The sequence below is a fragment of the Cannabis sativa genome, chromosome 1 (genome assembly GCF_029168945.1).
Source record: "Cannabis sativa cultivar Pink pepper isolate KNU-18-1 chromosome 1, ASM2916894v1, whole genome shotgun sequence".
NCBI lineage: Eukaryota > Viridiplantae > Streptophyta > Magnoliopsida > Rosales > Cannabaceae > Cannabis > Cannabis sativa.
The window spans coordinates 6,910,779-6,925,412 of record NC_083601.1 but is presented as its reverse complement, the minus strand read 5'-3'; the positions used below and the strand labels follow the sequence as shown (position 1 = coordinate 6,925,412).

The 14,634-nt window shown below is 35.2% G+C and overlaps 1 protein-coding gene across 2 annotated transcripts; it reads left to right on the top strand.

Annotated features, from left to right (window-relative positions):
* The first annotated feature begins 945 nt into the window (after nt 1–945).
* Nucleotides 946–7,322, top strand: LOC115707648 (ARF guanine-nucleotide exchange factor GNOM). 2 transcript variants are annotated; one of them, XM_030635667.2, is made up of 3 exons: nt 946–1,281; nt 2,188–3,035; nt 3,269–7,322. In XM_030635667.2, the coding sequence occupies exons 2-3, from the start codon at nt 2,307–2,309 to the stop codon at nt 6,932–6,934; spliced, it is 4,395 nt and encodes a 1,464-aa protein (XP_030491527.2). In that variant the 5' UTR covers nt 946–1,281; nt 2,188–2,306; the 3' UTR covers nt 6,935–7,322. The 2 variants fall into 2 exon arrangements, with proteins under 2 accessions (XP_030491527.2, XP_030491528.2); XM_030635668.2 differs by having other exon boundaries at nt 1,050–1,281; nt 2,235–3,035.
* The last annotated feature ends 7,312 nt before the right edge of the window (nt 7,323–14,634 follow it).

Here is a 14,634-nt window from a genome sequence, read left to right as displayed (position 1 = left end):
TGGACTGAACGTAACAAGGAAAAACATGGTACCCCAATTAGGAATGCTCCAGCAATTTTGAGTTGGGCACTTCAATATTATGATAGTTGGTTTTAGGCTCAGAAATCACATAAGTATACTGCTAAGTTTTCTCTCCCCCCATGAGTTATTCATTGGGTAGCACCTCCAGCTGGTTCGTTAAAGTTAAATGTGGATGCTGCTATAGTGGTGAAAATGGTACTATTGGTTTAGGGGCCTTGGTTCGTGATTCAAATGGCTTTCCATTAAGATGTTTTGCTAAATCTTTGACTGGTTTTTTCTCCCTTAAAGAAGCTGAAGCATTGGCTATTTCTTATGCTTTAAAATGGTGTTTGGAATTAGGCTTTTTCGTTTCTTTTGTGGAGAGTGATGCTGAAATCATTGTCAATTCAGTCAACTCTTCTTTAGAATGTGTTTCCCAATGAGGTTGTATTGTTAGATCTATTAGGTTCTTGTTATTTGTCTTTTCGGGTGTATGTCTTTTTTATGTAATGCGAAATGGTAATACTGTAGCACATGTGTTAGCAAGATATGCATATGAAAAATTAGGTTTCTTTGGTTGGAAGAAATTCCTCTTTGTATAATAACTAATGTATTGTTTGACTACTCTCAGCAATAAAATTAGTTATTATGATAAAAATATATATATATAATACTAAAAGAAAAAATAGAAAAAAAAAAGGCTCTCTCGCCTTTGAGAGCTCAAAATATAGGGAAGCGAGTGTTCACGAAAAAGATGAGTCTTTATTGGAAACCGGAAAAGTGTGTAACTTGATGATACTTAAAAAATAAAAATGGAAAAGCCCTATGTAATTTTCTTTTTTCTTCAATCAGACAAAATTACAATGTTAATTTCCAGTACAAGAACATGAAAAGTTAAATGCAAAAGATATAAATACGTACATGAAAATAGTAAATATGCAGGACGTAAAATAATTTTAACACTTTAATGGATAAAAAAATAATTAAAATAATACTTAATTAATTTAAATAAAATAGCTCCATAAGACACGACAACCTGAAAAGGAAAATTACGGCTGAAAAAACAAGATATATGTATTTTATATAATTAGCAAGCAGTAATTACGGCTAAGGAAAATCTCACCAGAGCTGAGCTGAGGTGAGATTTGGTGACTGACTGGTTTCGGCTGCTACTCCTACCAGACCCACCCCGGGCTGCTTTACTCGACTCTCTCTTTCTTCTCCTTTTCCTGCTTCCTCTTCTCCAGAGGTTTAGGGTTTCCCGACTTCTCCCAATCTCAGGTTCTCTACACATTTCTCTCTGTAATTGCATTTTTTTTTGAGGGATTAAGTCTTAAAGCTTCAGATGCCGCTGTTTGGGTTTTAGAATTTCTCGTTTTCTTGCATTTTCTTTTTTAGGACTTAGGATCATGAAATAGGAAGATCTGCGCGCAGTGATCTGTCGTTGTGCTGCTTTTATATTCTTAGCTAGCTCGTTGACTACGATCCTTTTTCACTTGTTATTGAATTGGGTTTACTTAGCTGGGCCGGATCTTGTATTTACATCTACTTGTGTTTATCTGTTGTGATCAATTCTGTATTTCAACTTTCCTTGTGAATTCCATGTCGGGAGACTTTGTTTGTAATTATTGGCGTTGATTCTCAGAAATGGTAACATTACAGTAGGCAATTTTTTTGTTTTTTTTTTAATTTAAATGGAATTCTGTTAGTGGAGCTATGGAGTTTATATTTAATGCCAATCTAATCTTGTTCTGGTTATGCAAAGACTTGGTTTTAAATTAGATTTCTCTGCATTCTGGGTTATTCAAGTCTGTCGAGATGTGCCATTTAATAGATGAAATGTATAATGGCCAGTCAAAGTTCACTAGACTAATTGATCCTAATAAGTTGGCCACAACCGATTGTATGAAGCAATTGATTGAGATTTTGAGTTTATCTCAAGTGGTTGGGTGATCCCAGCTGTGTAGGTCTTTGCGGATCATACGTGTATTTGCTATTTATTTATAAGTACTATATGGAATATATGGTACTTTATTCTTACTAAATATTGTGGTGGCTTTTTAGAGTCCTGTTTAGTTGTGATACAATAAGATATGATCGAACCTTCTTTGAGTTAGATTTCTTACTCCATTAACATTTTAATATGCAAACTTCTCGTTAATTTGGCTTGCCTTGTCATCTCTGTAGATTGTGAAGGAATGATTTGCTTATGTTTCTACACTGTCTCTGCATAGGCTTCACTTTTAAGTCCGTAGCTACTAGCTACAGATAGAATTTGGGTTCTATCTTAAGAATCTTGTTCCAAGATGGGGCGACTAAAGATGCAGTCAGGAATCAAGGCAATTGAAGAAGAACCTGAGGAATGTGATGGCTATTCTATCAAAACTACTTTAGCATGCATGATTAATTCAGAAGTAGGAGCTGTGTTAGCAGTAATGAGGAGAAATGTACGGTGGAGTGGGCGGTATATGTCCGGGGATGATCAGCTAGAGCACTCCCTAATTCAGTCTTTGAAGGCATTACGTAAGCAGATTTTTACATGGCAGAATAACTGGCGTGCCATTAACCCATCAGTGTATCTTCAACCATTTCTGGATGTGATTCGATCAGATGAAACTGGCGCTCCAATCACTGGTGTTGCTTTGTCTTCTGTTTACAAGATCTTAACACTTGATATCATTGATCAAGACACTGAACATGTTGAAGATGCAATGAACTTGCTAGTTGATGCTGTCACTAGTTGCCGATTTGAGGTGACTGACCCTGCCTCAGAAGAGGTAGTTCTAATGAAGATATTGCAAGTTCTCTTGGGTTGTATGAAGAGTAAAGCATCTGTTATGTTGAGTAATCAACATGTTTGCACTATAGTGAATACTTGTTTCCGTATAGTGCACCAAGCAGGATCGAAAGGTGAGTTATTACAACGTATAGCTCGGCACACCATGCATGAACTAGTTAGGTGTATCTTCTCCCACCTGCCTGATGTTGGCAACTCAGAAAGTGCTTTGGTAAATGGAATCAGTAATATGAATGAGGTACAGATGTTTGGTGATTTGTTTTATTTATTTGGGTGGGGTGGGGTGGGGTGGGGTCTTTTGAATATTTCTTTTGTTTGTCAATTTATTGGAAAAAGTAAAGCAAAAAACACAAAGAATATGAAAAGAAGTATAAATCTCTTCAGTATTTAGAGTAGCCAGGTTTTAGTAATAGTTGATTGTTTATTTTGTACGTTAATAATAAACACATGAAGTTATTGTTTTATCTGCAGAGCTCTGGGTTGAACAATGAATATGCTTTTGGAAGCAGACAATTGGAGAATGGAAACATGGCATCTGAATACGATGGTCAAGCATTATCTATGAATCTTGCTTCCAATACTTCTGTTGGTGCAGCAGCAGTTGGAATGATTGATGATACACTTGGGGCTGGCAATGGAAAAGACTCTTTACCCTATGACTTAAGTCCGACATATGGAGTACCCTGCATGGTAGAAATATTCATTTTCTTATGTTCGTTGCTGAATGTTGTTGAGAATGTTGGAATGGGTCCAAGATCAAATACTTTAGCGTTTGATGAAGATGTGCCTCTATTTGCCTTAGGTTTGATTAATTCTGCTATAGAGTTGGGTGGCCCCTCTATTCGTCACCACCCTAGATTGTTGGGTTTGATTCAGGATGAATTGTTTCGTAATCTAATGCAGTTTGGCCTGTCAACAAGCCCACTTATTCTTTCTATGGTATGCAGCATTGTTCTTAATCTGTATCATCATCTGCGTACTGACCTCAAATTACAGCTGGAGGCCTTTTTTTCTTGTGTTATTTTGAGGCTTGCACAAAGCAGATATGGAGCATCTTACCAGCAGCAGGAGGTTGCGATGGAGGCTCTTGTCGACTTCTGTCGACAGAAAACATTTATGGTGGAAATGTATGCTAACTTAGATTGTGATATAACCTGCAGTAATATCTTTGAAGATCTTGCTAATCTCTTGTCGAAAAGTGCTTTCCCTGTTAACTGTCCCTTGTCATCAATGCACATTCTGGCTTTGGATGGTCTTATTGCTGTTATTCAGGGTATGGCTGAGAGGGTTAGCAATGGATCAGTTGGATCAGAGTACACCCCAGTTAATTTTGAAGAGTATACTCCATTCTGGATGGTGAAGTGTGATAACTATAGTGATCCTAGTCACTGGGTTCCATTTGTTCGTCGGAGGAAATATATCAAAAGAAGGTTGATGATTGGAGCTGATCACTTTAATCGGGATCCAAAGAAAGGGTTAGAATTCCTCCAAGGAACACATCTCTTGCCAGACAAACTTGATCCTCAAAGTGTGGCATGCTTTTTCAGATATACTGCTGGATTGGATAAGAATCTAGTTGGGGATTTTCTGGGGAATCATGATGATTTTTGTGTTCAGGTTCTCCATGAATTTGCTTGGACTTTTGATTTCCAAGACATGAATTTGGATACTGCATTGCGACTATTTTTAGAAACATTCAGACTGCCTGGAGAGTCACAAAAGATACAGAGAGTCCTGGAGGCATTCTCAGAGAGATATTATGAGCAATCGCCACTGATTCTAGCTAACAAGGATGCTGCTCTCTTGTTATCATACTCACTGATAATGCTTAATACAGATCAGCACAATGTACAAGTGAAGAAAAAAATGACAGAAGAGGATTTTATTCGAAATAATCGGCATATAAATGGAGGAAATGACCTCCCTCGAGACTTCCTAATAGAACTCTACCACTCAATAATTAAGAATGAGATTCGCACAACCCCAGAACAAGGTGCTGGTTTTCCTGAAATGACTCCAAGTCGATGGATTGACCTAATGCACAAATCAAAGAAAACTGCTCCATTTATAGTGTCAGATTCCAGAGCCTACCTAGACCATGATATGTTCGCTATAATGTCAGGGCCAACGATTGCTGCAATTTCTGTGGTTTTTGATCATGCAGAACATGAGGAGGTTTATCAAACATGTATTAATGGATTCCTAGCTGTTGCAAAGATATCAGCATGCCATCATCTTGAAGATGTACTTGATGATCTTGTTGTGTCTCTCTGTAAGTTCACAACACTGTTGAACCCATCATCTGTTGAAGAACCTGTACTGGCATTTGGTGATGACACAAAAGCCAGAATGGCAACTGTGACAGTTTTCACCATTGCCAACAGTTATGGTGATTACATCCGCACAGGCTGGAGGAATATCTTGGATTGCATCTTAAGGTTACACAAACTTGGTCTTCTCCCAGCTCGTGTGGCCAGTGATGCAGCTGATGAGTCGGAGCTCACTGCTGACACTGGACATGGCAAACCTCTCACGAATTCCCTATCTTCTGCTCATATGCCTCCCATGGGTACTCCTAGAAGATCATCTGGATTGATGGGACGATTTAGTCAACTCTTGTCCCTTGATACAGAGGAGCCAAGGTCGCAACCTACTGAGCAGCAGCTTGCAGCTCATCAGCGCACTCTGCAGACTATTCAAAAGTGCCACATTGACAGCATATTTACTGAGAGTAAGTTTCTGCAAGCTGAATCTCTATTGCAGCTTGCACGAGCACTAATCTGGGCTGCTGGGAGACCTCCGAAAGGGAACAGCTCTCCTGAGGATGAGGATACTGCAGTTTTCTGTCTGGAGTTGTTAATAGCAATCACCCTGAATAACAGGGATAGGATCGTGCTTCTTTGGCAGGGTGTCTATGATCACATATCCAATATTGTTCAGTCAACTGTCATGCCATGTGCTCTGGTGGAGAAGGCTGTTTTTGGCCTCCTTCGAATTTGTCAGCGTCTTCTTCCTTACAAGGAGAACCTTGCTGATGAACTTTTGCGATCATTGCAACTTGTGTTGAAACTCGATGCTCGGGTTGCAGATGCTTACTGCGAGCAAATTACACAAGAAGTTAGTCGCCTAGTAAAAGCAAATGCTTCTCATATCAGATCACAATTAGGGTGGCGCACCATTACATCTCTACTTTCTATCACTGCTAGGCATCCAGAAGCCTCCGAGGCTGGGTTTGATGCACTATTATTCATTATGTCTGATGGAGCCCACTTGTTACCAGCTAATTATGTTCTCTGTGTAGATGCATCAAGGCAGTTTGCTGAGTCTCGTGTTGGACAGGCAGAGCGTTCTGTTCGTGCTCTGGATTTAATGGCAGGCTCTGTTGATTGCTTAACTAGATGGGCTTCTGAAGCTAAGGAATCAATGGCAGAGGAGGATGCTGTGAGGATGTCTCAGGATATTGGGGAGATGTGGCTGCGTCTCATACAGGGATTAAGAAAAGTTTGTTTGGATCAGAGAGAAGAGGTTAGAAACCATGCTTTGTTGTCGTTGCAAAAGTGCTTAATTGGAGTGGATGGGGTACATCTTCCTCACACTCTCTGGCTACAGTGTTTTGATATGGTGGTCTTCACCATGCTTGATGACTTGCTTGAAATTGCCCAAGGTCACTCTCAAAAAGACTATCGAAACATGGAAGGAACACTTATACTTGCAATGAAGCTCTTGCCGAAGGTGTTTCTTCGGTTGCTTCCTGATCTATCTCAATTGACAACCTTCTGCAAATTATGGTTGGGTGTTCTCAGCCGAATGGAGAAATATATAAAGGTGAAAGTTAGAGGTAAGAAAAGTGAGAAGCTTCAGGAACTAGTACCCGAGCTGCTTAAGGACACCTTGATTGTTATGAAGACAAGCGGAGTGCTTGTGCAGAGAAGTGCTTTAGGTGGGGACAGTTTGTGGGAGCTGACATGGCTACATGTAAATAACATTGCTCCATCCTTGCAGTCTGAAGTTTTTCCTGATCAATGTTTAGAGCAGTCACACAATGGTGATGCAGCAGGAGATCTGGCTTCTGATGAAACAGGCCAAGTCCCTTTGACCGAAACGGCCTCATCAGAAGTTGCTGCTGGTGGAGGTTAGCATGTTGTATAGTGAGTCGTCTTACTCGGAGAAGCTTCCAAGAGAATAGGTGAGTAGTGTACCTATATGGAGTGTAGAGTAGCGGGAAGGGTTAGAGGGCGGCGGTGGTGGTGGTGGTGTGGTCTGAAATGAGTGAGTGGGAATTCTGTTAGGAGTTCGGTAGACGAGGAGACTTGAGAGGAGAGCCATTGACTTAGTTTTGTTATTCATTTTGTTTCTTTCTTTGTCTTCTCTGCCTGGATAACGAGAGTGTAATCTGAAAATGGATATGGGAGGGTAACTTTTGTGTCTACTTGCTCTCACCAATTCGTGGAGTGAAATATTAGTCTAAATTTACAATGATATTCTTGAAAATAATTGAAAAAGAAATTAAAGAGGTTTACAAGTATCACATTTCTAAAATCATAATAGTTCAATCGTATTACAACGGCCTTCATTTCTTTGGACCGTTAATGAAATTGTTACATATAAACCACCTGATTAAGTTGGGGTCATGATAGCATCCCACTAGATTAACTGCTTTTCTTTCAAAAAAAAAAGGTCAAGTGTAAGATTCAATAGCATTTTGTAAAGAATATCATTTTTGCACTGATTCAAATCGTGCTCTCAAAATCACGTCAAAAAAAATAAAAAAATCGTGCTCTCAAATTATTCTCCATGTTAAATATTGTTCCTTCACTTATCTACCTATACATGTTGGTTGGTTTGGTTTTGAGCTTTGGTAAACTTATTTTATGCAAATGTTCTTTCCTTTTTTGTTTGTTGTGTAATAGATTGAGAGTGAAATAACTTTTAGGTGGTGAATTATTTGGTGTAATGAAATGGTAATGGTAATGTAATGAAATAAGAATAATAATAGTAATTTATTACTATATTTAGTTTGTAATTAGAATGAATATTTTAATCTGAATTATTATATTTGATTTAATATAAAAATACAATAGAATAAAATATGTATGGACTAAAATAATTTTATTATTTTTATTTTATCCCGGGAAGTCGGGTTCCTTCTCTTTTTTCTACCCGCCCACGGCCCGTTCCCCGGAAGTGCCCCCAATCTCTAAAACCTATTATAAAATATTTAAAAGAAAGGATAATCTAGACCTTTGATTTTTTTATTACATTTTTCATTAAAGTGTTATTTTACTTTTATAATGTATTGTAATTGTAAAGAAGATTATATTAGTTTTGACATATAATCATCATTACAATACTCAATCAAATATTAATTATATTGTAATAGATTACAAAAAGTTAAAATGAAAAAACAATGTAATAGATTTATCTAAGTTATATGTATTTTCTTTTCTATTTCTTTCTTTTTCAGTTTGGTTAAACTTTTTAGTTTTTATTTTAATTTTTAGCTATTATAATGTGTTTTTGCTGAATTTATTCTATCTCTATCTTCGTAAGTAAGTGCTCTAAAGAGATCTAAATAACATATTCTAAAAAAAAATATTTATGTCTAATATTTAGTTTTTTTTTCCTTTAAACTTATTTCAAGCACACTATTTTTATTTTACGAGAAAAATATGCAATTTTTTTTTTTACAAATAAAAGTAAGTATTTAATTAGCTATAAACTTCTATCATTTTATATTTATTGTTAAAACAAATAATTATCTCTAATATTTAGATTTTTTTTTCTTTCAACTTAGTTTTACCATACCATATTAGGATTAGTCTCATATTAATAATGTGTGGAAATAAATTATCATATATAAGATGAATAGGCTAATCCTCTCATTGTTAATTGGTTTTGAGATAGAACTCCATAAATTTGATCTCAAATTCTAACATGGTATCAGAGTCGTTTGTGATCCGTTGTGAACCCAATGTGTTGCCGATACAAAAATACGAGCAAAACTAAAAAAAAAACTCCCGCTCTTTCCCCTTTAATCTCCATTGGGGGCCTTTCGGCCAATATTTGTCAATGTGTGCCAATTTCTAGTATTGGGACCTTTGACCTGTTTCAAATCCACAAATTTCCCGACAAGTACACCCACAAATTTCTTGATATTCGGCCTTGTTAAATTCTTTCAAATGTCACTTTCGATCCTATGATCTCTTAAAGGTAATTCATTATACACACACTTTTTAAGACTAAACGTAAGGAGAGTATATTAGAGTTAGTCCCACATTACTAATGTGTGAAAATAAATTGTCTTATAAAAGATAAATAAGCTACTCCTCTCATTATCAATTGATATTGCTAATCCCAAATTTTAACATACCATTTTAATTCACTAGCAAAGTAAAAAAATTTTTAGATATAAACTTCTATGATTATATATTTAATTAGCTAACATCTGAAATTAAGTTTGATTATAAATGTGGAGGCACATTCAAATTACATATATTTTTTTTACTCATAATGTTCTATAATTTAGGATTGTTCATGAAATCCGCAAATCGTAGTTTAAAACTATTTGGATTATTTTACCAGGATCTAGATTTACTACCTTGTATGTTGTTTAACATCCTAAATATGAATTTCTAAAACAATAGAATTTAAACACATATAAAGTTCAAAAAACCTTACATTGGTTGCAGCGGAATTAAATGACTCTTTCCACTCAGATCTCTAACCCTTGGATCCTTTCTGTAGCAGAGTATCACCAAGATCTGAGCCCGCTTCTTCTTCAGTTGATTGGATTCTTCACAATCTTACATACTTTGATTGAGTACCAACTTGCTATGCGTGGGCATGTACTCTATCACTATAGGGTTCGAATTTATAAGAGCGAAGGAGAGAGAGAAGAATTCGAAAACAGAGAAAAGAGAGAAGGCTCAAATTTTGACTGAAGGCTAGTGTGACTTAGGGTGTCATCATCTTTCAATTTGAGTCCATCACTATTTATTTATAGGAATCCTTCTAGGTTTAGGTTTGAATTATTTGGCATTAAAAATTGATAAATAAATGGTAAAACCATGCTTAAGTGGCCGACCATAGGATGTGAGCCCACCATTTGTAATTTTTGCCATTTTTAACTATTTATCCTATTCTTTCACAAATGCCATATTTTCCAATTCAACCACTTAAATGCCAAAACTATTTATTTAATAATTATTATCAAATAAAATTTCCATTTAATATATTTATTAATTAGACTCAATAAAATCTCTTAATTAACAAATAAACCCTAGAATCTCTTTTCTTCACAATTAAGCCCTAGCTTAGTAAAAATTCATAAATAAGACATAGTCTAATTTTAGAATTATAATTGATTAATTAAAATCAATTAATTGAGTCTTACAAGCAGTATTGTCTCAACTAGTATGAGGACCATGTGCCTATATAACCAAGCTTCCAATAAGCAAATCTAGAATTTATTAAGTAAATTTCCTAATAATTCTTCCTTGCACCACTATAGATTTGGAATTGCACTCTCAATTATATAGAATGCTCTATATGTTCCACGATATAGATACGCTATGAAAATTTAATCATCGTTCTAATCCCAATAATCAAAGATCTTCTATAGATGATTTACACCGAGTGGGGACAAATTTACCGTTTTACTCCTCAATATATTTTATCCTTAAAACACTTAGCTTTCTATAAATGATATTTTAGTAAACTAATATAATCACTGAAATAAGAGCTCTTCCATTTATCTCTATTAAGCCAAGCTCGAAGGAAATTATCATTTCACTTCTATGTCCAGATAGAAGCTATAGATTCCATATCTATGTTTAGCGCTCCCACTCAATTGTACTATCATGTTCCCAAGCTGTACGTGTGACCCGAACCAAATGGTAGGCTTTGACTAACAACTTAAAGAACACAAATAACACTCCTGAGATTGAACTAAACCATGTCAGGATTGAGATCTTTTGATCTAAGATCAACCAGTGATATTGACTTAAAACATACAACGGTAAGATTATAATATCCTTGCCAAGATCAATATCGGTCCCAGTCTAATGTATACTCCATACATCCGATACTAGCCTACTTTGCCAATATTTTAGAAAGAGCATAAAACTTATCCAAGGTGTAAGTAAGCTTTATCGCTGATTATCACATCAGTGTAAATCCAGTGCACTGATGAATCATGGGACATTATCTTTTGAAGCATATAATCACAATTACCTTCCACTGTATTGACATCACTGTAATTGTGAATAACTATATGTTTTGGACTTAATAGAAATTGTATACATTAAACCATAAACATGAAAACTACATGTAAACATAAATGACTTCTAATATTCTATTAATAACAAATTAGATTACATTGAAATGAGTTTTACTTAGGGCATAAAATCCCAACAGAAACACGAACTAATCTAAACCAACTTATTTGAGACCGAACTAAATGAATCCGTCGTTGGTGGTTCGGTTATCTGGGTCATTTCCTTATTGTACAGGTTACGATTTTAACATTATTTCTACTGATTTAACAGACCGTCTGTATTATTTTTATGTAATATATATACATAGTAATGACACACAATATAATATATATTTTTTTAAAAATATTTGACTTAATATAATAATTAAAATTATTGGTTAACTAATTTTGAAAACATATTATATTCATCATTAATGCTGACTTGTATTCAACTTCTGACTAAAACCTTAGTTTTAATGTTGATCTTTCTTTTTCATCACATAACTCATACTTCTTTAAACTTGAAAAACTGAGTTTTTACAAATCCCAATAATTATACTAAATTTTAGTAAAAATACTGCAGTAACAGTCTGCAGCAGCAGAATGTTATTCTGTCACTGCAGAACATAATTTTGAAGAAACAAACCAGAAATAAATAGTGTAGAATTTAAAAACTTGACACAGGAGAATCGTATGTGGTATTAGTATTCTTTCAAATACTACTAGTCCAAGGGGCCACGCCCAGAGAATGAAATTAATTAGTAAAGTATCAAAGTTTACAAAAGCAATTGACTTAAATAAATTTAGACTCCCTTTAGTGATTTATAGCAATCATTTGTAATCCACCTTGCTAATCTGATCTCTGAAACATACCAAGCAGTCCTTTCAACTATTGATGTGTGCTTACTTCTTTCTGAAGTAAGGCTTAAAAAAATCTTCTCTTGAAAATATATGCTCACTTTCTTCCGAAATGAGACTTGGAAAAGTCTTCTCCCGAAGACCCACACTTGTTCAAAGCTTCTCTTCAACCTATTCTATGAATAGTATGAGATCATAATAAGAAAACCAAAACCTAGTTGAACACTCTAGCTTTTACAAATGAAACACTCTTCTCACAAAGAAAGATATGAAAATTTGAGAATAGAAGAGATAAAATCGTTTGGCTGCTCTCTAGGTCCTATTTAAAGAACATACCTGTTGGAAATTATTTTACCAGGATCTAGATTTACTAACAAGTATGTTGGATTAACAACCTAATATGAATTCTAAAACAATGAAAATAAACACATATAAAGTTAGAAAACCTTACAGTGGGTGCAGCGGAATAATATGACTCCTTCCGTTCAGATCTCTAGCCCTTGATTCCTTTCTGTAGCAGAGCATCACCAAGATCTGAACCTGGATCTTCTTTTCTCCTTCTTTGGTGCAGAAATTCCATAGTCTTCCATACTATGATTGAGATACCACTTGATGTGTGTGGGCACTACTCATCTCACAAGGATTTCGAAATTTCTCTCTATTTTTCTCTCTTAATTTCGTGGCTTTTTTTTTATCCATACAAGAGAAGAGAGCAAGGTTGCTTTATATAGGGAAAAGGGAGAGCACAACTTTCCAAATAAAACAGTTTCCTCTTTTACTGTGTAATTGATTAACTGCCTTATTTAGTGTGATCTACCACTTTCCTATTATAGCTAGGCTTTGATTAGCAATTACATGGCAATTAAAAATGAAAATAATAATTGGGAAACACAAAGGGAGTGCTCGGCCATAGAGGGAAATGGGCCTCACTTGGATTTTGCAGTTTCCTCAATTTTATTTCAATTTCTCCAAAAATGCCATTTTTCCAATTCTAATCTTTTAAATGCCAAAACTAATTATTTAATAACTAAAATAGATTATTAAATAATATTGTCATTTAAAATAATTATTAATTAGACATACAAAGTCTCTTAATTAATAATTAAACCTAGAAACCCTTTTATTTACGATTTCATCCTTAAACTGTGAGAATTCATAAAGTAGACATAGTCTAACTTTTAGAATTATAATTGATTAATTAAAATCAATTAACTGAGTCTTACAAGCAGTATGGCCTCAACTAGTATGGGGACCATGGGTCTATATAACCGAGCTTCCAATAAGTCGAACCGAATTTACCAAGTAAATTCCCTAACTTATTAATTCCTCATTGAATCCACACTTAGAACTTGGAATTGCACTCTCAGTCATATAGAAACGCTCTATATGTTCCACGATATAGACACGTCATTAGTTATCCATTGTTATAACCCTAATGTGATCAATGATCCTCTATATAGATGATTTACACTGTACAGGATTAAATTACCGTAACACCCGACAATGTATTTTATCCTTAAAACACTTCACCCTGTATAAATGATATTTCACCTAAGTGAAAGGAGATCTCCACCATTTATCTTCGTTTGGTTAAGCTCGAAGGAAATCATCCTTTACTTCTATTTGCCAAATAGAAGCTATAGATTCCATATTTATGTTAGCGCTCCCCCACTCAATTGTATTACCGTGTTCCCAAAATGTATGTATTACCCTGATACAAAACTGGGCTTAACTAACAAATCAAAGAACACGAGTAACACTCTTGAAATTGAGCCTAACCATATCAGGATTTCGATCATGTGATCTAGGATCAACATGTGATATTGAATTGAATAGATATTTACGGTAAGTTTCAAAATCTAATTCAAAGTTCAATATCGGTCCATTCCAATGCATACTCCATGCATCCGATACTGGTAAACTTTGCCAATGTCCTGGAAAGGACATAACACTTTTCCAAGGTGTAAGAATACCTATCGCTGATTATACCATGTCAGTCTAAATCCAGTGTTCTGACAAATCAGGGAATCTACTTTTAAACATATAATAAAGATTATATTCCACTGTGCTGACAACACTATAATCTTTAACTAACTCATATGTTCTGGACTTAAAAAGAATTCATACATTATATACACATATAATCATGAAATAAATCATGTGAACCATGCAACATAAAATGTTATTTCTGATCTTTATTAATAAGTAAATCTGATTATATGAAATGAGTTTTATTTAGGGCATAAAACCCAACAATACCAACCTTAGAGACAGCCACAAAAACGATTTCCCACGCTAAGTTCTCCTCGAGCGCGTTGTGCGCGTACTAGGACCAACGTCGGGTTGAGTCCTCCCGAAACGGGTGGTCCTTCTAGACTGCGAATTGGTAGATCTTCTAGAGCCCATGGGATCTTTTCCAGAACGATGGTTAGTTTCCTCATGTGGGGTGTTAATATTCTTTGGATTTCCAGCCATAAAGGAGAAGGTTTTTCTTTAAAAGAAGGGAGGGCTTTTTCTGAGCTTTTTTCATAGAGGCTCTCAATGAAAGCACCAAACTGTTAACGCATATTTTCTTTAACCAAATTTAAGCCTCACCATGATAATTCAACACCGTAAAAATAAAAGCTATAGAAAAATTATATATGAACACAGGGTTTTTTACGTGGTTTTGCAGTTAAAATTCTGCATAGTCCACGAGTCAATCTTATTTAGATTTCTGAGTATT